This window comes from Diceros bicornis, chromosome 3 (assembly GCF_020826845.1).
Source record: "Diceros bicornis minor isolate mBicDic1 chromosome 3, mDicBic1.mat.cur, whole genome shotgun sequence".
NCBI classification, from domain to species: domain Eukaryota; kingdom Metazoa; phylum Chordata; class Mammalia; order Perissodactyla; family Rhinocerotidae; genus Diceros; species Diceros bicornis.
The window spans coordinates 101,556,493-101,581,920 of NC_080742.1; the positions used below are offsets into that span (position 1 = coordinate 101,556,493).

Sequence of the window (25,428 nt, forward strand, 5' to 3'; positions counted from 1 at the left end):
GCCCCAGGGGCAGCCTCCAGCCCTGGGGCAACTGGGAGAACTCTTGATTTCTCAGCTTGGTGCACCCCTCCTCAGGCTGGCTCCCATCCCCGCCCCTTCCCTTTCCGGCACGGCAACCCTTTCTCTTTCCACACCGTCTTCCTTTAAGATGCTGAATACTGCCTGCAGTCTCCTTTTCTCCACTACTTGGAAAGGAGAATTGGCGATTTACACAAACAATCACATAAGAAAAAGCTGTTGTAATCCATGTCTATTCACGTCTGGAATTATATATATGAAGTCGGGAGTAAAACCTCGATATTCACATACTCAGAGGATGGAAGGCAGGTATCATTCTTCCATGTGAAGTGGGGCAGGTGCAATAGAGTGATTACGGTGACAGGAGCCTGGAAGGGCAGGGTGCTGGAGCACGGGTGGAAGAGAATTTTCCTCCTAATTCCTTTGCACACCTCCCACTTTTCCCTGAGCTTGAGGTTTCCAGAACTGAAACCCAGGGCCCTGTGCAGATTACTTAGCCTGTCTGCTGAAACCACGCGGACTCGGCATTAACTCAGTTAAACTTCAATCTAACTGTGCCGGTTTCCTTCAGAAAACAGAGGCCTGGATGCCGTATAACCCGCCTGAGGTCAGGCCCCGAGCTCGGGGGAGTGGGGATTCGGACCCAGGCGGGCGGGTGGCTCCCCGAAGACGCCGGTCGAGGTCTGTCTCGTGGCCGGGTCGGGCGCGAGCGGGAGGCCGGAGGGCGAGCGCTGGGGACCGGGTGGGAGACGCTCAGATCCCGGAGCCGCCGGGGACCGCAGGGGCCGCGGGAGGGGCTGGGGTCACCGGAAGGCGAGCAGGGGGAAGGGCGCACCCGCGCAGGTGTCCCCCGCCCCCGGCGGAGCCCCGAGGGCCAGAGGTGTCGCCTTGTTAGCCTCGCCCTTTGACCTGCTGACCTCCCCCATGACCCGGGGGCCTCAGTCTTTAAAGGGTCTGGAAAGGGTGGGACCCCGCAGCCCCGCTCCTCCAGCCCGAGGTGGGGCCCGCAGGACGCGATCGGCGCCTTTTCTCGCCCCCCCTCTCGTCGCCTAGCCCTGTACCCGGGGATTTCGTGTCACCCTTGTGGAGAGCGCTGTCACCTCTCACCCTGCCTGGCGGCCGGCGGGAACCCGTCCCCTCTTCCGGGGCCCAGCCCCAGCTGCAAACAGCCAGCCGAACCGGGGCTCACCGCTGCGGGCTGCTGAGAGGTCGGGGAGTGCTGCAGGATTTAAACGCATGAACATCCAGCCATCTACGAGCTTTCTATTTCTATAAATGCCTCCAGATACGAAAGTATCTGCTTTATTCTCGGATCATGGGCGGTCTCCCAGCTTCCCTGGACACCCCAGGGAAGGGACAGGCCTGGCATGGGGACTCAGCGCTTGGCCCTGGGGTCGTGGCGGGCCCCATCCGCTGGCAGGTGTCCTTCTGACCCTGGCTGAGAGGGGTTCCAGGCTCTTCTGGTACACAAATTGGAAGCTACCGGGTTACAAAGAGAAACAAATTCCCCTCAAGAATTCGGGGAGCGTGGGGAAGCTCATTTGAGCCCCTTTAATCACGTTGGGGGACAACCACCCTCAACAGAGATGAAAGACTTCCCCAGAAGCCTGTATTTTTGCTGCAGGATTTTAGTTTAATTTAATTGTATTCTATTGCAGGTTCACGCAGTGCACTCTGCTTCGTGCTGCCGCTGGGAACAAGGTGTGTGACACACGCCACGAGGGCGGCTTTTCCAGAACGCTGCCGCCGGGGCGACCCTGCTGCACACGAGTGCTGCTCTGACCGCAGTTTTCTGTGGGTGAGTCCTGCTCCGAGGGCGTTCTTATTTTCAGGCAGAACAGTGCACCCCAGCGTTGGGAGACCCCAGCTTTCCAGTCTCCCCTGTAAAATGTGTCTGGTGATCGGGACGCCTCCTAAGGCCTTGCTCCACACTGTTGCTCAGGTAGTGTTTGCACAAGGCTGTGTGGGAAAACCTCTTTACCCCGCCCCCCCCACACACACACCTCCAGCGGGAAGAGGAGAGGGACCCGGAGCGACACCAGCAACTGTAACCACCCCCCTGCCGCCCACCCCCCCGCCCCGGGAGATGAGACCTACGCAGGCTGGTGTCCACCCAGCCTGGACTGTGACTGCTGACCTACAGGCTGGGGGAACACTGAGGGAAGAAGCACAAATACACAACAGACGCTGCTCAGGGATGTTTTAGTGCTTCAGTGCGTGAACTTTTTAGTGCATTCTGACTCGAAGTTATGGCTGAATAGCAGCATGCTAACGTCCAAATCCATGGTGGATAATGGCAGGAAGTGGTCGCTAATTGGTCTGTGGAGTAGTTGCTGAGGTGGCAGAAGCTGTGTCCGCTGACGGCTTAGAGAGAGAGGTCAGAGAGACGGGCTGGATCTCTTTCTGACGCCACTTCCCAGAGCTGGGGGGTGTTCCCAAGATGGTCAAGTCCACCTCTTCCAACCCTGCCCCAGCCTCCTCCCACAGCCACACTCAAGGCCCAGGGACAGATCTCAGGCGTGAGATGGGGGTGGGTGTCTGTTTTCAAGTGGGCCTTGGCTGGTTTGCCCCGGTCATTATTTCCACTGGGGCTGGGTGAGCAGTGTGGTCTGGAGGGCAGAAGGAAGCTAGTCCGTCAAGAACCCACTGTCTACCCCATCATTTGAACAGGGAATATATTACCTAAGAGGACTCTGAGGCCCAGAGACACCAACGTCACAAACATAGTGAGGGAGGGGTGCAGGGAAGTGAAGCTGGATTTAAAATGGACTCTGACGGGGACCAAACTCTTATTGTCCCCGCTCTGCCAGGATGTTCCAAGTGCTCTCCGTATTTAGTGTGTTTGAATGGACCTTCTTGCACAGCCTCATCCAATTGTTATTATAACTGTGGAAAACATACTGGTGTCCCCATCTTACAGATGGGCAAACTAAGGCTCTGAGAAACCAAGGCACTTTGCTCTAGAACCCTCAGCAAAAAGGCCAGGCTCTAACTTCAAGTCCAGTTGTCAGGCCTTAGACCAGAACCTGGTTAGTCACATCTCTCATTAGTTATAGTCTCCTCCTTGCATGATTCTAAGAACTTCTTTTCCCACCTGTTCTTTGACCCAGCTGGGCTCACACCTGTGGAAGAATCCGTGGCAGGGAGGTGGAATGTTTGCAGCTGGAGCATACTGGGTCTGGGGTCCCTTCTTTCTGACACCTGCTAGGCTGGGGCTCCTCTCGCCTTTCCTGCACACAGACCCTCTCACTGTTTCTGCAGACCCTCCCCCCAACGCCCCCCCCCAAGTCTCGGAGAGGCCGTGTGCTTCAGGAAAGATAATTTGGCTAATGAAGTCGTTAAAGGGCCTCTGGTGACCTGCCCTGGCCTCCGCTGGGCCCATCTGGGAAATTCCATTGAAAGGCTGGAGAAGCTGCTCGGCCGGCCGCCGTCTGTCGCTGCAGGAGGCGCGAACCCAGTGACGCTGGGCCCCTTACATTAAAATAATTACCCGGCGAAACAGGTGGCCCACTCGGGGCTCCAGGGCACATCTGGGCCACGCAGCCTGCCCAGGGGAGGGAAGGTCAGGCCGGCCACCCCGGGAGCCCAGGAGGACAGAGAGGGGCCTTGGTCGGCGGGTTGTCCCCGGGCACGGAGGCCTGATGCCTAAGGGGGAGGCTGGGACAGCGCTCAGGGAGGCCGCTGGCCGGGGACCCAGGGAAGCGGGCCGCACCTGGCCACCTGCGCCGCCGCCCAAGCTCGAGGAGGGGGTACAAGGGCCGAACCGCGAATTCGCACGCGGCCGGCTCCGAGGTTGGAGCAAATCTTCACGCTGGGCGGTGCGCCAGGGCCACGCGGGAGAGGGAGCTGGGTCGCGCCAGAGCGCTGCGTGCGCGCGTGTGCGCGGGTGTCAGTGTGAGTCTGTGCCTGCCTGTGGGAGTACCTGTGCGTGTGTTTGTATATGCGCATTTTGAGTGTGCGCGCGTGTACATACGTGTGTATACGGTGGCTCGCAGTTCTCCCTGCCGGCCAGGGGAGCGGCCTCCAGCTCGCGGCCCTTAGCCGCGCCGATTTCCAGGCCCGTGGTGGGGAAGGAGGAGGTCCCCGCTGTGCTGCTAAAAAGTGCGGCGCAGCCCAGGCCCGGGGCCAAGCCTATTGCCAAAAACACATATTACACTGCGACATTCTGTAAATGAGATAATGATACATAAACCCGGATGATAGATGTGACATGCCTGAGATGTCTTCTCTAAATTAGCTGCTCGCATCGACTGCTAATAATGGTGAGTTTATGAAAGCAATTTCAGTGCAAAATGTGGAGGGTCTTCTTACTCTAATCAGCCTGCCTCAGTTAATGGATGAGGGGGTCAGGCTGAGAATTATTGACACGCCCGTGCCCTTAACCTGTTTCCCAATAAAGCTGATTAGTTTTTGTCAATTCATCAGCTAACCACTCTTGCTGGAACTGCATCAAAGCCTTATTTGCTCAGGGGAAATCAACAAGTCACAGATCAGCTCCATTAAGGGGCTGCTGGGCCAGGACAGTCCTGGGGCCCAGGGACACCCTGACAGACCTCACACCCCACCCCCACCAGGCGCCCAGAGCCCCTGACAGTGTGAGCTGCACCCCCCCCCCCCAAACTCCAAGCACTGTGACAGGAACGAATATGGGTCTGAAGACTTCCTTCCTCTTTCTCTGAGGGCCGAGGAGAAGCCTCTGGCCCAGCACTTTGGGTCCGTTGTCCTGTGCCCCGGCAGTCCCAGTTTGGCTGAGTCACCTTCGAGGCAAAGTGCACATGGGTGGCAGAGCCCAGCAGGATGTCGCAGGGGACAGAGAGCAGAGGGCGTGAGTGAGGGGCCTGGAGGTTTGCAAAATGTCTGTCCTGTGGCTGCACATCCCTCCTCTGCGTCCCCACGAGGCGACAGAAGGGAGAAGAGTGCTGGACCCTGGACTCCACTGGGGCTGCGTGGGCTGAGCTTTGACAGCAGGCAGAAAGGTGTTATTTGGGCGGATTGCACCGGCACCCAGCTCTGACCCTGACTCTGCTTAGTGACCTCAGCAAGTGCCTGGGAGGGGGCCCCGGGCCGGGCTGGGAGTGCACCTGTGTGGGGGCTCTGGAGTTGCTGCCTCCACCTGTGCCCCAGGTGAGCCCCTGCAAAGCGGCCCCTGCCCCTGCGGCAGGATGGGCTGCCGCTGGCAAGCAGGAGTGGCAGATCCTGGTGGAGGTGACCTCAGCGCCCTGGCCCTTGGGCGGGGGAGGAAAATGTGTGCTGTCCCTTTAAGCCCCTGGCCACTGCGGCCTCCGGGCCCCATCCCCCCCTCAATTTAATTTCATTAAAACAGAGCATGAATATTTCTATTAAACCTAAAATGAAATATGAAGCCATTTAGACTCTGCCTGCACCAATCACCCAGATTTATGACTTTTATTCATCACATCAAGAGCTTGGAAAAATGAATTTTCTTCACCCAGGAAGGAAATAAAACCTCAGGCTTGGTCATTTCCAGAAAGCTGTTAATTTGACCATGTGGTAATTACTTTCACAATTAACTAAAATACAAATCAACTTGACAAATTGGGCTAGTTTATATATTAATTAGCCCACTTAAATTTATTCATTATGAAAAGACAATTTAAGGGGACCTGTGGTGTCTGTTTTATTGCAATAAATTATCGTTAGGAAATGGGTCTAATAAAATATCTTAATATTTAAAGATATTGTATACACGGGGGTGGGTGCTTTATTGACAATTTCATTTTCCAATTAGTAATTTTGTTGCAATATATCTGCGAACCCGGGACTTCCGGGTGGTCGGAGAGGCAGGATTCTCCGGGCCTGGGGCGGTCGGCAGGCGCTGGGTTTGCGCCATGCACGGAGAACAGAGTCAAGTCTGTGAGCAGGGCCGGGGACAGGACGCGAGCACCGGGCTTGCGGCAGGAGCGGATCCTCGCGGGCACCCACCCCGGGCCGGGATGCTGCGCCCGCCCGGTCCTCCTCCTCCGCCGGGGCGCGGGGGCTGATTTAATAGAATGTCGATAGAATCATTCGATGCCTTTTAGCTTGTGATCTTTATAAATGTCCCTCTATTAAATTAGAAAATGATTCTCTTCTCGTTTAATTGTATTCTTTCGTTTCTTATTTCCAATTAATTAGTCCTATCGACGTTGCAATATTTTAAGTGACTCGAGTCCGTTTGCAGTTAGAATATATGGGTCAGCAATGCAATTTTATACCCGACAGAACTATATAATGTGGGTTTTAACTACTCGTTCCTCATCTGTCTTAAACATCTGGCCGGAACGCGCCACCTGGCCCCTGGCAGCTCCCTCCGGGTAGGTGGGCATCTCTCGCCCCCCAGGGGCTGTTCTCTGGAATTTTTTCTGTTTTCAGTCTGGCCCCAGCTGGGCCAGCAGGGGTGCATCTTCCCAAGTTCCCCTTGCCCTCGCTCACCCCGCTGCCAGACCCCTTGGGGCCAAGGCCGCGTTGGCAGAAGGAGCCGGCGGGGCCGGGCCGGTTCTGGGGTGCAGACGGAGAGTTTCGGGGCACCTTCTGCTCCACTCCCGCCTCCCTCCTTGCTGCCTTACAAGACTTGAAAATCGCTTTTCAGAGAGATGGACTCGGACCAGTCTTCTCCCTCCAGTGCCCGCGACCTCTTCACGGGAGCGATCCGCCGCCCCCTCTGAAGGCGGCACCCGTGCATCGGGCCGCGCGGGGGACCCTTCCTCGACCACATTCATTTCCCCACAACCATCCGACACCCAGAAGTTCAGCTTAAACGGGGAGGGAACCACCGTTCCTTAATTAATTGACAAATTAACTAATTCCTCCCAGGAAGATTTATGGGACTGCTGCGTTGTGTCGCCCCCTCCCAGCATCTCCGCTCCCGCCCCCTGCGGGAGCTGCCGGGCTGATTTAGGACCTATGGCCTGTGCGCCCGGCCCCCATAGCGCCCCCGCCCAACCTACCCCCAGCCCCAGCCCTGCCCCGGGTGCCAGCCCAACCCCCGCCCCGCAGGCTGAGCCGCAGGCTGAGCCACAGGGAAAGCCGCCGCCGCTGGCCCAGGGGAGAGGGGTGGCTGGCGGGGGACGGAGTCGCCACCCTTTCCTGGCCCAGGTGAGCAGAGGGTCCCCACGGTCCCTGCTCAGCCGCCCCCGACTCGGTGTGGGCGCTTGTTTGCCCCAAGGGTCAGTGGCTTGGCCCCCATGACGCCCCCGCCCCAGGTGGGAGATGGAGGGTGATGAGCCGGGGCGCCAGGGCAGAGACCCCCGTTTCCTCCTTAAGGCCTATGTCCTCAAAGTGGGAACGTGGAATGACTGAGGACTCAGGAGGATGTCCCAGCCCCTCCTCCCACAATCTGGACGGAGGAGGGCACCCTTCCACGGGAACCTCATGCCCCTCTCCTCCAAACCTGGAAGGTTCTTGATCTTCAGGTCTGCTCACCGAATGCAGGGATGGGACTGACTTGGGGAGGGAGGGGCGTCTTAGCGTTTTAAGCCTGGACCTTAGAGGCGAGTAGGAAGCCAGACCGAGGAAGTGAGGGTCTTGCCCCTTTTCTACACAGGAGTAGGGCCTGCTTCCTGACTCCAGGTGCTCCTACAAACCGCCCTCTGCGGAGAACGCCTGCTGGTGACACCTGCTCCCAGGTGGGAGAGTGCCGGTCTTTAATGCAATGGCATTCTTTGAGGACAGAGAAGGATTTTAGGTCACTGAAGCTGGTAGCCCATTCTTTCAGCACCTCTGGCTGAGATGGGGGACCCTGCGGTTTAAACGATAGTATCAGAGGCTTCTAAAAAATCTCTGATACCAACCATTACAGCAGATTACCTTTTCCCAGGGAGATATAAAGGGCAGGACGTCTCCTTTTATTCACCCTGAATCCATCTGCTGGGTAAAATCAAAATGTGCCCATCTCTTCTTTCTAGTTATTAGCTGGGATTGTCTACTGACAGGTGAAAGGCAAAAATTCTCTTTGGCAACGAGAGAGCCCTAAATGACTGAAATCGGCAGAAATCTGCTCAGCTCCCTCATCCACCCTAGGATCACGGCTGTGCCTGGGGCAAAGTGGATGGACTGTGCTTTCTTGGTCTTGCTTGGTCTGCACGTGGTCAGAGCAGTGGCCCAAGAGAGGCCAGCCTGGGGCTCAGTGGCCCAGGTAATCTGCCGCAGTGGGTTGTCTGCCGGACAAGAACGTGAGAGCTAGCTGAACCCATACACCTGGAATACTGCCCCCTCGATACACAGGGTGGGAGCACCTCACACTGTGGCTAGGCAGAGGGGTGAGGCGTCCCCTCCCCTGCTTGGAGGGACACGTACATGTACATTTTCTGGTCTCTTGGCCCCAAATAGGCTAACAGGATCCAAGTCAGCAAGTCCTTATTAAGCCACTTTTTATGACCAACTTGATACTAAAGGATAAGGTGGTAACTTAAAATACCCTTTCAGTGCTCAAGGAAGTTAATTCCTTCTTGGAGAAGGAAAAAGTGCACATGCGAAACAACGAGAAAACACCATCAAATCACCTATAATAAAGTACAGGAATGAGGAAGAAAGCAGCTTCGTCAGATTCGCAGCCTGTGTCTGGGTAATTGGATGTGTGCTGGACCGTCTCTCCCGGAATCCTTCCAGAGGAAACGCACATCAGGCTGCAGAGCAAATGGTGTTGGAGTTGTGTTTTTCTGAGCATTACACAACAGAAGGATGACTAGTCCTGTTCTAGCCCTGGTTTGTCCTTTTATTAACCATTACCTGGGCAATTTGCTTGATTTCTTTGGGTCTCAGTTTCATCATCTGTGAAAAATTTATTTTGCCGTCCTTACAGAGTTATTATGAGGATCACAAAATAACCAAATATAAGGGAATTTTTTAAATTTGTGGGCTTTTGGTACGGTAGAAGCCTGATGGAGCAGGGGTAATTTAAATTGTTGGAGAATCTAGTACCGGCCAGCTGCCATATGTGACCCTATGCCCATTTTACAGGTGAGGACACAGAGGCTTGGGGAGTTTGGTTGATTCGCCCCCAAATCACACATCCAGCAAGCAGCACAGTCAGGATTGGAACCCAGGCCTGTGTGGCCCAAGATTCTCCTTGCTCACCACTATTCCCACAACAGCTGGGGGGCTCTCAGCAGGAGTGCCTTCATGACAGAAGACCAGCTCCTGTCCTGGTACCTCACGGGGAAAATTTGCCACTTGTACACGGGGACGATTTGACTTGACAGCAGGGTAAAGATTCATGTTTCTGATGAAAAACCAGGCACCACTGCTTATCAGCCGGTTTCTTTGTCCTTCGAGAGCTGGAGCTCAACCACCAGTACATTCAGAGCAGGTTACCCAGTGACGGGGGCGCCGAGCCGTGGGGGAGCTAGGACACGCAGAGAGGCCACTGATGCAGACCAGTGACAACTTTCAGAGAAAAACAGCTGAGTGCCAGGGCCTCTGAGGCAGATGAAGATATTCTAGAGATAGGCTTTGGTAGTTTGGGAGGAGGCAGGCAGAAAGGGAAGGAAAGAAGATGCAGAAGTCTCCAGGGAGTTCTGGAGAGGGTTCCCAATACTGGTAGGTAAACATTAAACATAAAGACAGTTAAAGATAACATTTTAAAAGCCAAAATAAAAACTACAGAAATATGACCAGGAAAAAATCATACCCAATAGGGGGGAAAAAAGAGAGATATTTTCAAGATCTTTGAAATTGCCTTCTCGGGCCGTGTCGCATGATGTACCTCCCTACTCGAGCATCTCCCCAGGAGACAGGTCCCTCCAAGCTGTGGAGAGGATGTCATCTGGCAAGAGGGGCACCCAGGAATTGACTTAGGCAAGAGCCGGTAAAATCTGAGGTTGGGGGGAGAGGCACCTGGCAGTTGGTGAAGGAGAAAGGGGTGGAATTCAGGCCCAGGTCACTGTGGAATGCTGCCAGGTGTGTGATGCCTGGCCTCAGTGTTTGTCTGGTGGGCATTAAATACCATGAATCATTGACAAGAAACCAAACAGTGCTTCATCTATATAACAGTCTGAACCCATATTGCTCCAAGTAAAATCAAATTAGGAGTCTTTCCCCAATTAGATTATGCAAACGCTTACACAAGGCACAAATAGTGATGTTCGCTGTACGCCTGGCGGCAGCCTCACCTTACACCTCGCACAACGCAGATACCCTCAAGCACACCCGTCTCAACACCCAGGTTGTGTCAACATTCTACCTCTAGATAATAAATATGAGACACAGCACACACTGCTTTTAATTGCATCGATAAACTGGGATTAACCCCCAAGTCAGGCTTCACTATTGCAATTAAATGTCCTCAAATAAATTGTTTCCTCAATAAACAAATGGAAGGGGCTGTGTTTGCCCTGAATAATAACAGGTGTAATATTTTACTGGCTAAAGTTAAGTATTAAGTGGAATCACTTGCTGGCCCTGATTTATTCTCTGAGATCGGAAAGTCATTTTTCATCCGTCATGTGCTGCTTCAGTACTGTATAAACAGCTAATAATGCACTAAATCAACCTAGCATGACCTTGTGTTTCACCTAAAGCCACCAGGCCTCAACAGCCTAGTGTTGAGGTTCTTGAGAGAGTCAAGAGAAGAGAAACTGTCCTGGAAACTCAGCTGAGTAACTGCTTTGGGGGTTTTGTCTTTAGCTTCTAGGATTCAGAAGTTAAGAATGATGTGAACAGCTATCTACTGGGGCTTTGGGGGGAAAAAAGGAGGAGGATTGGCAATAGATGTTAGCTCGGAGCCGGTCTTCCTCAGCAAAAAAAAGAGGAGGATTAGCATGGATGTTAGCTCAGGGCTGATCTTCCTCACAAAAAAAAAAAAAAAGAATGATGTGAAAACCCACTGAGTTATTAAACAATCCAGAGCTCTTTATGGACACGCGTTCTCTCTGGGTGGTCTGGGTGCAGTAGAAAGAGCTGGAAGGTTTATCCTAAGGGGAGGCTGACAGAGGGGCTGACTTCTGCAGCGGTGCCTGTCATGGCTTATCCCCTTCATTGGTAAAACCGCACAGGAAATTCTTAACGCCGTTATTTCCCCTTCATCACAGAATGCTCACCTCATTTTTGATGTTTTTGGGTGACATAGTTTTAAAGTTTTCGGTATCCATAGGCAAATTTCAGTCTCTCTATGCTGCCCTTTATTTTTTAGGCAGCAGGGAAAGGAGAAGATAGTGACGTGTTCTAAGAGGTTGGGAGTGAAAATTATGTTAGTTCTCAAATAACTGGGGTCTATTCTTCTAGAATAAAATAGAACTGAATACTTTTCTTATTCCAAAATAGTCTATAGGGTGCAGGCCAGCGTTTTCCGAATGGTGAGTGGTGATTTGTCAGAACGGGGACTACTAAAATGTACTGACTGCTCATTGTCAATTTTATTTGGTCCTTTTGAATGTGTCTATTCTTTTCCTCTGGTTCCTAACCAAATATCTAGTGATGAGAATTTGTAATCTAAGCATTTTGTGTTCATTACAAATCTATTTTAGAAGATTTATCCATATATAATCTTTTGATAGTTTATTTAGTCTGTTGCTTCTTAAACTTTGCTACACAAAAGATTCCTCTCATTTTTCCCTATAAACCTTATACTTGTGTACCAAATTGTATTTAAAATATTGCATTGCTTTTTTTCTTTAATTAGCCAAATACATAGTGAGCTTCTAGTCCAGATGAGAATGACAACACGTGTGAAGCACTGAGCTGAGATAACCCCAGCTCCAACCAGAGATTCTGAAGACTTTTGTTAAGGCTGCCTCACGGAGAGAAAATGCACGATTTCTATTAAGCTTTTAATGTATTGAAATTATCTGAAAGACACTGCCCTCCCCCTCCCCCATGACTACCTTCCTCGATGCCTGGAGACCTGGAAATTCTAGGTTGGGATTTATTGATTTAGTTAAAGAGCAATTTAGAACACATTTTATTAATATTCTCATCATCAGCATCGCTATCACCCTAACCTTTTCAGTTTTCACCACATCATTCTAAATGATTACCGAGCCACACTTATTTTTAGTTAGTGAATCTTTCACATTTACATTATTACCACAAGGAGAAAATGCTTGCTTGGACTCCTACACAGACAAAAAATATGCATAGGAATTATTGCTGCCTTAAATATATCAAAATAACCTTCCTTTGAACCAATGCTCTATAACTTAAGAGATAAAGAGAGTTTGGTTGTCCCAAACTATTATAAAACATCTTTAGATGATAAAGGATATCAGATGAAGAAGATAAAATATTTAACACGTAGGACCTCATTCAGGGCATGAATATATCTATAGATAATTATAAGCTCCTAGGAATACTTGATGCGAAATATATTGATAATACAATTTTTCTTTTGAAAGAGATTGTAATGATTGCAAATTTGGTTAAATAATTAAATTAATAAGAACTATTTGATTCAAACATGGGCCTTTTAATGATATGCAGAGCTAATAATATCTGTCTTGCCAGCTAAAGAGGTTTTAAAAGACCGCATCGGGCCATCTACAATTGGGTACCTATCTGCCCTTGATTATTGCAGCATTAACCTTTATATTAAAATGCATTTAAATGTAGTCTCTGAAAATATTAAAGAAAAAACAAATATAAAATAGTTCACAACAATATCCTTAGTTTACTGCTGTGAATAAAAAATGTTATATAATTTTTGTAAAATATAGCTTTTTAAATTTTAAGAATCCATTGCAAAATAGACAGAAATATGCTGAACCCATGTTAAAGCATTTCAGAACAGGACCTTACAAGCTAGTGATGGGTAAGAAGAGGTTCAGAACACGAATATCTGTATTTATACATAATGTGTGCATTTAGTAATTGGGAGGCAGTGTGGTTCACGGGAAGGAGCCCAACTTTGGAGCCAGGTAGCTCTAGGGTCAGAGTCGCTCCCCGGCTGCACGTGTCACATGACCCTGGGTGAGTTACTTAGTCCTTAGCCACAGTGACCTTATCTTATCTGTAAAATGGGATAATGGCATCTGTCAGTCCTGACAAGCATGTTGGGAACATTAATGAAAGTACCTTAACGGAGCATCGGGCACACACTAAGTACGCAATACATGCTGGTCCCTCGGTCTCTGTGGGACACGTGATATTGGATATTGACTAATTGTGCCCGACGGTGGTGGTGGGAATTTGTATGGGTGTACGTGCCTGTTACGGACTGAATGTTAGTGTCCCCGCAAAATTCGTATGTTGAAGCCCTAACCCCCATGTGATGGTTTATGGAGTGGGCCTTTGCAAGGTACTTAGGGTTAGCTGAGGTTATGGCAGTGGGGTCCTTATGATGGCACAAGTGCCCTTGTCAGAAGAAACGCCAGAGCTCCCTCTCTGTCGTGTGAGGACACAGGGAGAAGGCGGCCGTCTGCCAGCAGGGAAGAGTCCTCAGCAGGAGCTGAATTGGCTGGCACCTTGATCTTGGACTTCCAGGCTCCAGAACCATGAAAGAATAAATTCCTCTTGTGGTATTTTGTTATGGCAACTTGAGCTGACTAAGAAAGTGACTAAAAACTAAAGCTGAAAACCAGAAGCGGAACTTGTGGTCTTACTATTTGGCAGCCTGGGGTCCAAGCACATTAGCTCATTTCATCCTCATGTTTCTGTGAGATGGATTCTGTTGTTGCCCCATTTTACACATCAAGAGACTGAGGCTCTGAGAGATTTGGTATCCTGCCTGGAATCCTCGGCAGGCTGATGGCCTTGCCTGTGCCTCCAGCCTGATGTGCTGGTCTCTCTGGAGCCTCACGGTGATGTGAGAGGCGGCCAGAGGGGCGGGCTGCACTTTGGAGATGCCCAGGGAGTCCCGCTCTCAGGAGGCTGAACTGTGCCTTCCTTGGTGTGACCTGAGGAAGGTCTGGTGTAACCTGAGTCACCCTCATGCTCAGTCCCTTCTGGGTCTTTTCAAGTGAGTGAGTAGCTGGTGCCACCAGCGAGCTGGACCCTGAGGGGAGTGTGTCTTCAGAAAGCTGCCCACAGAAGCTGACGTTTCACCCTTCCCAAGCTCAGGCGTTTTCCAGACACGGAAAGTCACAGAAAACGGGCCCACTGCAGCCCTTCCTCGGAGTGAGGTGGTTTCGAGAGGGAACCTGTCCAGGCCACAGAGCTGGTGAGTGGCAGAACCGGGACGAGAACAGGCTTCCATCTGACTCAAGCCCATGCCTGTAAGCGCCACGGTCTACTGTCTCCTGGGCAGGGAGTGGGGTTCCCAGGGCGAGGCGGGGAGCCAGAGCTCATCAGGGTGTCAGAGCCCTGCCCCACACGACAGCTGATCTCAAGGGATGGCTCACTCTGTGCCAAGCATGGTTCAAAGTCCTTGATAACATCTCCATTCATTTGATGCTCACGACATATGGAGTTGGTATTGTATTATCTCTAGTTTTCAGAGTTGACAACTGAGAAAAGGAATTTGCCCAAAGTAACAGAGTTTGCAAGTGGCAAAGCTGGGGTTCAAACCCAGGGCATCACCTACTACACTCGGAGAATGTCTTCAGATCTGACCCAGGTCAGGGGCGGGCCTGCAGCTGGGGTCCCAGGCAGGAGCTCTATCATCCAGGCCGGGTACCAATGATGTGGGTTACAGGTGAGGCCGTGGCCCTCGGGACCCGCAGGTGTCCAGGTGGATGCTGGGCTTGGGACATCAAGATCAGTTTCAGGTCCCACTGGCCACTGCGGGGCTTCAAATGTCCTCTGGATGGTGTCCCTCTGGGCTCAAGGCCTGGCCACTCTGATGGGCTCACGATGTATTAACCGAGAACAAAGACACCCTGGGACCTCTGAACACCCTTCCCCACACCTGCTGTAGTTCTCACCCTTGCTCTGCCTCTCTTGCCCAAGGCGATTCCAGGGAGGGACGGCCAGTTTCCTCGGTGTTGTGGTGGAGTGGAGTGCGGCGGCCCATGTGATGAGGACCCGGCAGAGAGAAGCAGAGCTTGCAGGGCTGTGGCCACGAAGGCAGGCAGTGGGGTTGGTGGAGGTTAATGGAAGGCCACAGACAAACAGGGATGTGCCGAGGGACCCAGGCCAGAGCAGAACCTGGATCAGGAGCTGGGAGCACAGTGGGGAGGCCAAGGGCCGGGCCGTGTAGGGACGGTTGGATTCCTTCTTCCCCATGGCTTCCTGATGCCCACCCCAGTGGGAGCTGGCCAGTGGTAGTTCTGAACCAGCCATGGAGCAGGTTGGAGCATTTTCTGGGGACAGCCAAAAGACTCAGAGCTCAACATCCCGCTGTGGCCGCAGACTGTGCAGTGGGAGCACCCCTCAGGGTCTGACTGAGGATGACAACGCTTGATATATTTAGAAACGGCCAGAGGGAAGTGTTCTGGTGTTAGTGCGGCTCGGCGAGGTCACCGACTCTATGCACGTGGGCGTGGGTGTCACAGGGCCATTTTCATCTTTAGAGGACTTTCTAAACACTAAGTGCAATTTATTAAAAAATATTTTGTAAAAAATTAATTTCCCAGGAGGTTTCTCTATATTACTCTAATTGCTTTTCCTTGACTGACTAATTTTTTAAATAGCAGTTTTATGAAAAAAAATCCAAATATTTCTAAATGAGAAGTGTCTCAGTGGGAATACAGCTTTCAGAGAGGTTTGTAATCTTTATATTTGGGTTTATATATTACCCTTCTATTGACACTACTTTTTGATTAATATTGTGTATAACATTCCTTAATGCATCAGCAGAATTAATTATGCAGAAACATTTGGGCGCACAGACATTATATTGATGAAATGACGTTTTATTGACAAAATGACAGTTTAATACTGAGCTTTCCTGAAGCTGTATATCTAATCGATTGCCTCAATTCTGTGAGCCAACCTGTCGGAGTCAGGACGAGGAAAATCTGCGCTGTCTTTACACGCACTCTCGGTGGATCAGCGTGGGGTGTTTGAGGCATGCACGGTACATTTCTGTACCACCCTCTGATCTTGCTTAGCCTTTTGCACGAATACCATAGCGTGTTCATCACTGGCATGTTTATCCAGATTATATAATACTGCATTTCTTTTACAAAAGTCTCCAAGTCACACTTTTGGCTGGCTCAGGCTTGCTTTCCCCTCTTTTATGGGTTGGATAGTGTTGCCCCAGAATGCATATGTTGAAATCCTAACCTCTAGGACCTCAAAATGGAACCTTACTTAGGGAGTGAGGCTTTGCAGATGATCAAGTGAAGATGAGGCCCTTGGTGGGGGTCCTAATCCAATATGACTGGTGTCCCCATAAAAGGAGAGATTGGGACACAGTCGTGACCGCAGGGAGAGTGCCATGTGCAGGCTGGAGTTTTGCTACCACAAGTCAAGGGGCCACCAGAAGCTGGGAGAGAGGCGCAGAACAGACTCTTCCCTTGTGCCTCTGGAGGGAGGTTGGCCTTGATCTCAGACTTCTGGCCTCCAGGCTGTGAGACAATAAATGTCGTTTAAGCCACTCAGTTTCTGCTAGTTTGTCCTGACAGCCCCAGAAGACTAATATATCCAGCTTCCAAATTGTGAGATCGTTCCCTCTGTTCTCTTTACACGTAGAGACTCCAGTGTCCGGGTTGTACAGGAGGCCTGGTCATATGGGCTCTGCTGGGGAGGCGGCTTCCTGGGACCTGGGTGGCTCCAGCTTACATGGGCTTAGATGGTGGCTAAATACGGGTGGTGGGGGTCTGGGAGTGAAGGAATACAGCCCCCACAGCTCGGGACACCCATGCCCGCCACGTCACAGATTGGAGGTGCGGTGGCCTGTGAAGCAGTGAAATCTGAAGCAGTTGGAGGCCAGGCCACAGCATGGCCCTCGGGCCTTCTCAGGAGGTCCCCAGGCCATGCCCCTAGGAAAGCGTCTTCGTGCTCACATAATCCTGCCTCTGGGACACCTCCTCACCTGCTGTGGCATGCACGGTGCTGCTCTTTGTTCCATGCTCACCCCCACCCTGGCGGCGGGCCGGGGTCATTATTTGCCAGGTGCTGAGGCTGTGAAATGCATCCACGCAAGGCAGAGACCTGCCTTCTCTGCAGATGAAGTGGCCATCACAGCCCGACTGTTACACTGCAGCAGCCCAGGCTGTCTCAAGGACAGGACAAGCATCTTCTCCGACACTGCTACTTGGGGTCAGAGGCAGGTCAGTAGCTGCTACTCGGTGGAGCCGCTGGAGAGCCGCCTGGCATCTGGTTTGACATGCTGGTTTCAAGCCATCGTCAGAGCCGGTGGGAATCCATATCCTTCTTAAAGCACTATCTTAATTGGCAATTTCAGCAGAGAGGTCTAAGAACGAATGAGGATCATTATTTGGTACAGCTTCATCCACTCTTCTGTGCCATGAGCATTCATCAGAAGGGCCACATATATATTTATCATTGTTAATGAGACTGCCAACTTTACTTTCGTCATTTCTTCATTACCCAGGTCGGTGGCTGCGTTGGCAGGTTGTCCCGGCCCTGCCTTGGGTTCCGTTTCTCCTTGATCTCCCTGTGGCACTGACTCTCTGGCACCTGCCTGGGTAAGGCTGGTTGAGTGGAGTCCTCTACCAGCCACTGCTGCCCCTGCCCCTGCTCTTTCCAGGTCGGGTACTGGACCCTCAGTGCAGAACCAGGTCTTCTGCCCAAGGATTAGTTCTGGTCCTTGAAGAATCGCTTGGCCAAGCTGGGACCTTGTCTCAGTATTGACTCAACCTTAAATAGTGGCCCTTCCTGCTTTGGGGTAAATGTTCTTTTGGAGACCATCTTTGTTGTGAGAGAAGGTCCAAGTTGTCCCTGCTGTCGGGAGACAGGTCAGGGGACCACTCATAATGGTCAAAGAGAAATAGAGCCAATTTCTGGGTCACCTAAGGTAGTCTGACGTTCTGGGCATCTCCTTCTCAATGGATATTTTCCTCTAGGGGAAAACACAACAGGATGCTTCCATCTCTAAGATTTGGTGAAGCAGGAAAGCCAGTCAGGAGAAAGTAAGGGGTTACTGAATGTACTGAACTCTAACTTTAGGGAAAAACTGGGGAAAGGATGCTTTCAGTAGTTTCAAGTGCAATCTTGTTTTGTCCAGATACCCAGGTTTGCACACCAAGGACTTGTTTATTTGTGCAATTTGTGAAAATGTCTTAGGGCATCTCAGCATCTGCAACTCCTTTGCCCCCTCCCTTTGTTACACTCACCCAGCAAAGCTCCAGCTACTTACACAGAGCTTTCTCCACTTAGCGTCTATACGTCTGCAGCTGAACATACACCATGCCGACTGGTCTCACCTTAAACTGATGATCATGGACCTAAGGGGCCTATCTCTCCCTTCCCCCCAAGATCCCCCCTCCCACAGCCCCTGGCAACCACTGATCTCTTTTCTGTCTCTATAGATTTGCCTATTCTGGACATTTCACGTAAATGGAAACCTACAATATGTGGTCTTTTGTGACTGACTTCTTTCACGTAGTGTAATGTTTTCGAGGATCGTCCATGTTATAGCATACGTCAGTACTATATTCCTTTTCATTGCCAAATAATACTCTATTTTATGGATAGACCACATATGTTTATTTATTCCTCAGTTGATGGACATTTGGGTTGTTTCTATCTTTTGGCTAGTATGAAAAATGTTGCTTTGAACATTCACGTACAAGTTTTTGTGTGAATGTATGTTTTCACTTCTCTTGGCTATATACCCAGGAGTGGAATTGCTGGCTACATATAAGGTTTTGGGAAACTATGTAATGGTTAATTTTATGCATCAACTTGGTTGGGCCACGGGTGCCCAGATATTTGGTCAGATGTTACTCTGGGTATGTCTGTGAGGGTGTTTCTGGATGAGATCAACATTGGAATATACAGAGTGAGGCAAGCAGATGGCCCTCCCCAGTGTGAGTGGGCTTCATCCAGTCATCTGGAAGCCTCGATAAACCAGAAAGGCTGAGTAAGAGGGAGTGGTGCTGCCTGACTCATAAGGTGGGAAATTGATCTTCTCTGGACTTCAGACTGGGACTGAAACATCAGTTTTCCTCGGGTCTCGAGCCCATGAGCTTTCAGACTAGAACTAGCGGCTGTCCTGTTCTCAGGCCTTCAGACTTGGTCTGAAACTGCACAGTGGCTCTCTTAGGTCTCCAGGTTGCTGCCTGCAGATCTTGGGACTTCTCAGCCTCCATAATTGCATGAGCCAATGCCTTATGATAAATCTCTTTACACACACACACACTCACATACGTCCTATTGGTTCTGTTTCTCTGGAGAACTCAATGATACAGGCCCTCGTGGTAGAATTAGTGCCCTTATAGGAAGAGACACCAGAGATCTTGCTTGCTCTCTCTCTGCCATGTGAGGTCACAGTGAGAAGGCGGCCATCTACAAGCCAGGAAGAGAGCCCTCACCAGGAAACAAATCTGCTGGCACCTTTGTCTTTGACTTCCCGTCCTCCAGAACTGTGAGAAATAAATTTCTGTTGTTTAAACCACTCAGTCACTAGTATTGTGTTATGGCAGCCCAGGCTGATGAATAAAAACTGGAAAACTGTTTTTCAAAGTGGCTTCACCATTTTATATTTCCATCACAGTGTATGAGAGTTCCTCCGCATCCTTACAACACTTATTATCTGTCTTTTTTGTGATAGCCATTATAGTGGATGTGACATGGTATCTCGTTGTGGTTTTGATTCATTTTCCTAATAGCTAATGATGTTGAACATCTTTTCATATACTCATTCACCATTTGTATATCTTCTTTGAAGAAATGTCTATTCAGATCCTTTGCTCATTTTTTAATGGGTTATTTGTCTTTTGTTGAATTGTAAGAGTTCTTTACATACTCTGGATACAAGTTCCTTTTCAGATGTATGATTTGCAAATATTTTCTCCCACTCTTGTCTTTTTACTTTCTTGATGGTGTCCTTGGAAGCACAAAAGTGTTTTGTTTGATGAAGTCTAATTTATTTATTTCTGTTTTGTCATTTATGCTTTTGTGTGTGTGTGTGTGAGGAAGATCAGCCCTGAGCTAACATCCGTGCTAATCCTCCTCTTTTTGCTGAGGAAGACCGGCTCTGAGCTAACATCTATTGCCAATCCCCCTCCTTTTTTTTCCCCCAAAGCCCCAGTAGATAGTTGTATGTCATAGTTGCACATCCTTCTAGTTGCTGTATGTGGGACGCAGCCTCAGCATGCCCAGAGAAGCGGTGCGTTGGTGCGTGCCTGGGATCGGAACCTGGGCCGCCAGTAGCGGAGCGCGCACACTTAACCGCTAAGCCACAGGGCCGGCCCGTCACTTATGCTTTTAGTGTTGTATCTAAGAAGGCTTTATGTAAGCTAGGTCAAGGAAATTTTCTCCTATGTTTTCTTCTCAGAATTTTATAGTTTTAGTTCTTAAATTTAGGTCTATGATCCATCATGAGTTAGTTTTTTTTGTATGGTATAAGGAATGGGTCCACATTCATCCTTTTGCATGTGGATGTCCAGTTGTCCCAGGACCACTTGTTGAAAAGGCTATTCTTTCCTCCACCGAATTGTCTTGGGATCCTTGTTGAAAATCAATTGACCATAGATGTGAGGGTTCATTTCTGGACTCTCAGTTCTATCCCACTGAGCTGCGTGTCTGTCCTTATGCTGGTACCACACCTGATCATTGTAGCTTTATAATAAGTTTTGGAATTGGAAAGTGTGAGTCCTCCCACTTTGGTATTTTTCAAGGTTGTTTTGGCCAGTTAGAGGGTCCCGTGCTCTCCTGGATCCGCTTGCTCAGGCTTCCCTGAACTCTGTCTCGTCATGGTCAGCAGAGAATCCCTGTTGCTAAAGGCAGCCCACCATCCTGGACCTGCAGACCTGATCACTTCGCTTCCTTGAGGCACTTTCTTTATTCGGGTCCAAAGAGATCCCTTTTTCCAGGTGTTCTCTGTACTTCACTAGCTGCTCCTTCTCAGTCTTCTTTGCTGGTTCCTCCTCATTTCTCCAAGCGCTAGATTTTGAAATGTGCCAGGTCTCAGCCCTCAAATCTCTTTTCTTCCCTACATCAAGTCTCTCCCAGGGGACTTCATTCAGTTCATGGCTTTAAATATCATCTACGTACTCATAATTCCCAAATTTATATCTCCAGCCTAGATCTCTCCCTTAAATTTCAGACTCGTGTATCCAACTGCCACTGTCATCTCCACCTGGGTCTCTCACGGGCATCTCAAACTTAGCATGTCCAAGAACCAAACCCTGATCTCCTCTCTCATCATAACCGACCTTTCCAGCAGGGTTCTCCGTCTCGGGAATGGCAGCTCCATCCTTCCTGTTACTAAGGCTGAAACCTTGAGTCACTTTTGACACCTCTCCTCTCACACCTCCTATCCAGTCTCAGCTCCGACTTCCAACAACATCCAGAATCCAACAACATGTTACCACCAGCACAGGTGCTACCCTCATCCAAGCCACCATCATCCCTTACCTGGAGTAGAGCAAAGCCTTCTGCAAATCTTCCTGCTCTGCCTCGTTCACGGGGCAGCCACACTGGTCACCTTACAAAGAGAGTCAGCTGCCTGCTCAACCCTTCCGGTGAGTAAGGGCCAAAGTCCCACCGTGGCGCACAAGGCCCTAGGCAACCCGCCTCTCTTCTCTTCTATCACCTGTCTATCTCTTCCTCTTTACTCGGCGTCTCACACCTGCCAACCACACTATCCTGTTCTGGAATATTCCAGGCATGCCCTGTTTCGGGGTTTGTTCACTTGCTATTCCCTCTGACTGGAACCCACTTTGCCTAGTCCTTGTAAGGCTCGCCCCTCCCTCCCCTCCCTCAGACCTTGTATTCAAGGTCTTAATTGTATTCACAATTCTTGTATTCACCCTCTTAAATATCAGATTTAAAATCATAATCCACTCCCCCATATAATCTTCCTGTCTTCCTTCACTACTTTATTTTTCTTCTGAGCCCTTGGCCCTGTATGACAAACTCTGGTTTTTTAATTTATTTACCTTGCTTCTTGTCTATTAGGATGTGTGCTCCTGAGAGCAAGGATCATATCTGTTTCGTTCTCTGCTGTATTCCTCAGAGTACCCAGAAGATGCCTGGCACATGGTAAAGGCTCCATAAATATTGGCTGAATAAATAAATAAATGTTTTCATTTGAATGAATGAATGTGGTAGGCAGAATAATAACCCCTCCAAAGAAGTCCATGTCCTAGACCCTAGAACCTGTAACTATGTCAAGTTACGTGGCAAAAGGTAATTAAGGTTGCAGATGGATTTAAAATTGCTATTGAGCTCATCTAAAATAGGGAGATTATCCTGGCTTATCCAGTTGGGCCCAATGAAATCACAGAGTCCTTGTAAGTGGAAGAGGGTGATGAAGAAGAGAGTCAGAGGGAGATGTGACTGGGGAAGTTCCAGGGATGCAGCATTGCTGGCTTCGGAGATGGAAGGGGCTACCAGCCAAGGAATGTAGGTGCCTCCAGAAGCTGGAAAAGGCAAGGAGACGGATTCTCCCTACAACCTCCAGAAGGAACCAGCCCTGCAGACAGCTTATTTTAGCCCAGTGAGACCTGTGTTGGACTTTTAACCCACAGAACTATAATAAATTTGTGTTATTTTAAGCCACTGTGTTGGTGGTAATTTGTCATAGCAGCAGTAGGAGACTAATACAGTGAATAAATGTGTGAACTATGCTAGCAAGTCTCTCCGTTTTCCATACAGTTTCATAGTCTTCCACCGCAAGTCTAGCTTCAGGATCGGAAAAGTGTAGCCAGTCAAGCAAACATTTTTACTGATTCCTTTCTATGCACCCAGAACTCTGTAGGACTGAAAAAACAAAACAAAAGAGGCATCCAGGTGATGGCTGTAGGGTTAACAGACTTAAGAAACAGACTTCAAACATACCTGCGGGAGTGCCGGCCTCCAGAGCACTCCTCTCTTGGGCACATGGCTGTTTCTTCTAGCCGCTGCACAAACCCTCTGGGCCCCTCTGGGCCACTGGATTGAGTGCACGTGGTGCCCATGGCTCCCTAGACCCACTTCATTCTTGACCCAACAGGGAGCCACAGCCCAGCTTGGTCACCCACATTGGGATACTTCCAAAAATGTAGTTCCTCCTCAAAGAGTCAAGTTTTGCCACCCCTGAGGAGATTAAAAAGAATGTACCATGTGTCTCATTTGGCGTCCTGAAGAATAGATAATTCCAAACAGGAGTTGGAAAACCATTAGGAATTTGTGCTGCCTCCCTAGGGTACAGTAAATGTAGAGTCTCCGTGGGACCACTTGGAAGTACCAGTACTCAACGGGTGTCTAGGTTTGGAATGTTAGATAAATGACACACACATTCCAACCGTGTCAGCTTCTTGTGGCTGCCGTAACAAAGCACCACAGCCTGGGTGGCTTAAATCAACAGATATTTATTGTCTCGTGGTTCTGGAGGCCAGGAGTCCAAAGTCAAGGTGTCAGGGCCATACTCCCTCTGAGGCTCCGGGGAGACTCCCTCATTGTCCCCCCAGGCTGCTGGGGGTGGCGTCAAGCCGGGTGTTCCTTGGCTGGCTGCTGCATCCCTCCAAGTTCTCCCCATTGTCACACGGCCATCTCCTCCCTATGTGTCTGTATCTCTCTCCTCTTTCTATAAGGACACCAGTCATATTGGATTCAGGGCCACCCTACTCCAGCGTGACCTCATCTTAACTAATTACATCTGCAACAGCCCTGTTTCCAATGAAGTGGCATTCTGAGGTACTGGGGGTTAGGACTTCAATCTGTCTTTTTGGGGCACCATTCACCCCATAACACCAACCACGAGGAATTTTGAGTGTATTAAAGAAGCAAATCTCATATGTGTGCAGCAAAGAACCATGGGAGAGAGCATGTCACAAATGCTGGATCATGGGGTTCTGATGCAACAAGGCCTCAGGAAGGGAAGCTCTGCGGGGGAGAAATGGGACACGAAGGGCCAGGAGGATTCAGGCATTTGGGAAGGAGAGGAAATCCTTCCAGGCCGGAAAACTCCGTGAGCAAAGGCGGGGAAGAGGAAATGACCAGAGCCTCACAGGTTCACAGGAGAGACTGTGGGTGCCCACCAGGTCCTGGTACTTGTCCTGGGGCCCAAACCAGCTGTTGTGGGGCCTTGGCTGCCAGAAGCCCACAGCAGAGTGCCAAATGCCTGACCCTGGCCTCAGGGCAGGAGAGCTGTGGTGTGACTTGTGGCCCAGGCTTTCCCAGGGGTCAGGCCAAGGCGGGTATTTCCCTGAGACCATCCCTGCGCGCCCTGCCCCTTCCGCCCCTGCTCCTTTTGACAGGCTTTCCTGAAGAGCATACCTCTCCCCACAACTTGTACACATCGCCCCTGCACCCCTGCCACAAGCTTTGCTCCCAGGGAGGCCGCCCTCCGCAGGGACAGTCTGATCCAGTCGGCTTGCAGAAGGCAGAGGAGAGATTAAATACAGGACACTTAATCTTTCAGAGGGCGGCGGTTGTGGGGCATTGATGGGGAATGTCAGGCTGTTCTTATATCTCTACAGTCCCTGGATAGAATTGATTCCAGCCACAGGATGAGCAGGTCGAGAATCGAAAACAAGGCACAGAACAAGTTCCTGGATATGAGTTATCTTAATTCTTCTGCTTTAGTCATTTGCATGAGCATTTTCTGACTGCGGTGTGGAAAGTCGCTGATGAATGCACAGACGAAAAGCAGCATGACTTCTGCATCTATGTGACGGATCTGAATACGCCCGGGTGACCACAGGTCACTTCAGCGGACAGAGCCTCTAATCCAGCCGTCAGCCCTGGAGTTGAGTGTCTGCAGATGTGGGAAGTGCCCTGCCTGGGAAGACCAGCTGCTTGTAAATATGCATCAGCCTGGACGTCTCCGAGCCCCGAGCCCGTAGGAACCCAGCCCAGTGCGGGGTGATTAGCATAATGAAGTGAGAGAAAATATTGACATTTTGTGTATCTGCAGCCTGATAATGCTCTATGAAAAGAGATATCTCAATGCTAATGGAAACATAATTGATGTAAAACTGCGATTCTTACAACAACTCAGAAGGCCAAGAGCTCACTTGTAAAATAGATAAGACTGGAGGGAGCAGGAGTCCCCAGGCATTAATCCCGCCTTATTTCTGGTGCCAAACGCTAATAAGTAAGTGATTGTTTTAATTCATATAGGTACCACCAATATTTATTGTATTCTCCAGATCAGGCTTGCCTGCTGATGAATAAATCAATAAGAGCCTTTCACTATTTCATTTCTTCTCCCCCAGCCGAGTGTCTGTATATAGGTACCACCAATATTTATTGTATTCTCCAGATCAGGCTTGCCTGCTGATGAATAAATCAATAAGAGCCTTTCACTATTTCATTTCTTCTCCCCCAGCCGAGTGTCTGTGGCTCAAGCGCGACCCGCTATTATTGATGCGATAATGCAGGAGGGAAGGCCACAGGGGAACACATCAGCCAGTGTTCCAGATTCATAAACAAAAGTGCTATGATTCGATGCCTCCTACTCGGATCCGCGGTTCTTACTACCTA

At 50.1% G+C, this 25,428-nt stretch overlaps 1 protein-coding gene across 1 annotated transcript in view; it reads right to left on the reverse strand.

Moving 5' to 3' along the window:
* Nucleotides 1-626: 626 nt before the first annotated feature.
* Nucleotides 627-25,428, reverse strand: part of LOC131400587 (basic salivary proline-rich protein 3-like) — a 45,629-nt gene continuing 20,827 nt past the window's right edge. The window contains exons 3-4 of the mRNA XM_058535302.1: nt 3,992-4,149; nt 627-815 (exon numbers count right to left, since the gene is read on the reverse strand). Of these exons, the coding sequence (XP_058391285.1) occupies nt 627-815; nt 3,992-4,149 (347 nt within the window). The remainder of the gene's footprint in view (nt 816-3,991; nt 4,150-25,428) is intronic.